This window comes from Amphimedon queenslandica, unplaced genomic scaffold (assembly GCF_000090795.2).
Source record: "Amphimedon queenslandica unplaced genomic scaffold, v1.1 AMPQUscaffold_12312, whole genome shotgun sequence".
Classification (NCBI taxonomy): domain Eukaryota; kingdom Metazoa; phylum Porifera; class Demospongiae; order Haplosclerida; family Niphatidae; genus Amphimedon; species Amphimedon queenslandica.
The window spans coordinates 14424-15846 of NW_003547450.1; the positions used below are offsets into that span (position 1 = coordinate 14424).

At 31.7% G+C, this 1423-nt stretch overlaps 1 protein-coding gene across 1 annotated transcript in view; it reads left to right on the top strand.

Moving 5' to 3' along the window:
• LOC109588053 (26S proteasome non-ATPase regulatory subunit 10-like) overlaps nucleotides 1–1111 on the top strand; it is an 8284-nt gene extending 7173 nt beyond the window's left edge. The window contains exons 2-3 of the mRNA XM_020004247.1: nucleotides 228–326; nucleotides 929–1111. Coding sequence (XP_019859806.1) covers nucleotides 228–326; nucleotides 929–1069 — 240 coding nt within the window. The 3' untranslated portion in view covers nucleotides 1070–1111. The remainder of the gene's footprint in view (nucleotides 1–227; nucleotides 327–928) is intronic.
• The last annotated feature ends 312 nt before the right edge of the window (nucleotides 1112–1423 follow it).

Sequence of the window (1423 nt, forward strand, 5' to 3'; positions counted from 1 at the left end):
TACATGTAAATGAATGGCTCAGTTGTTTGTGTATTTTTCCATTAAAAGTTGTTTTTATATGTACATGTATTGTTTATGTGTTGTTTATGGTCGGTTATTGTCACTGGTTACATATTCTGTGGATTTTGTGTTTGAATGAGATTATGTGATAATGAGACATAGGAGTGATTAATATTACTATTATAATAACTGTTAATAATACACTCATTCACTTGTTAATACTGTAGGACCAACAGTTGTATTATGCAGCAAGGAATGGAGACATAGAAGGAATGAAAACTGCCCTCTTTAATGGGGCAGATATCAATTGGAAGAATCCTATTGAGGTAAGTGTATGATGTAGTGACTAGTGTATTAGTATGACTTGTATAATGTAAAAGTACCTGCAGTTTAGTTATAAATCATTTTATTATATTAATATTGTGTAATTACCGTATTTCCTCATGGAAGCACCTAGGCATTTATTCTTATAGAGACCCCTTTGCTGGGTGTTTAAATGAAGTAGGTGTTTACATGAGGATAGACATTTAAATTCATTGCCGAGGAGTCTTCTTCTATGAGCTTCCTTCTCAGCTACAACTGCTATGTTGCCTGTAGAGTTTGCCAGTAACCACTTGGGCAAAGTGGGTGTGGCATAGGCATCTAAACAAGCATGGGCATTTATTGTCAATGTTTTATGCTGTCTCTAGGCGTTTATACAGGTACAGGCATTTATTGGGAGTAGATTTTTCCATGAGGAAATACGGTATGTTCCTCAAACACAGTATCCTATTGATGACATTCATAGTCATTGAATTATTATGTTTGCATTATTAGTTACTGGTTGAAAATACTGTAAAATTATAAGAACTGTATAATAATGATGTAATAATATTGATTTTATTTATCATTTTGTATGTACTTTATTTGTTGTTTTTATTTCTTATAGGCTAAGTGGACTCCATTACATATAGCAGCTTTCAGTAACAGGAGTGAGTCTGTCCAGTGGTTACTCTTTAATGGTGCTGCTGTTGACTCAAGAGATGTTGTGAGTTGTATATTGAATGATACACACATTATTACAACATGATGTAATGTAGTACATGCTAGTTGATAATAAACCAGTTCCAATACATGATTTTCTTTATATTTATTTGTGTGATATTCCAATATTGTTTATGTATTAGTTTACTGTGCACGTTGTAATTTTTAATGTGATAAAATTTTGTTGTACACATTTTTGTGAGGAGTATACTGTGCCATCATGAATTACATGTATAGTACATGTACTTGAATTATGTGTAAACATGTACATAATACATGTACAAGTAGTATGATCTTTTGATATTTGTGTATAATTACTTTTAGTTTAGAGTGTGTTTTATTTATTCCCTTGTAAAAATGCCCAGCAAGATCTTGTTACTATTCTTACAAAATCATGACA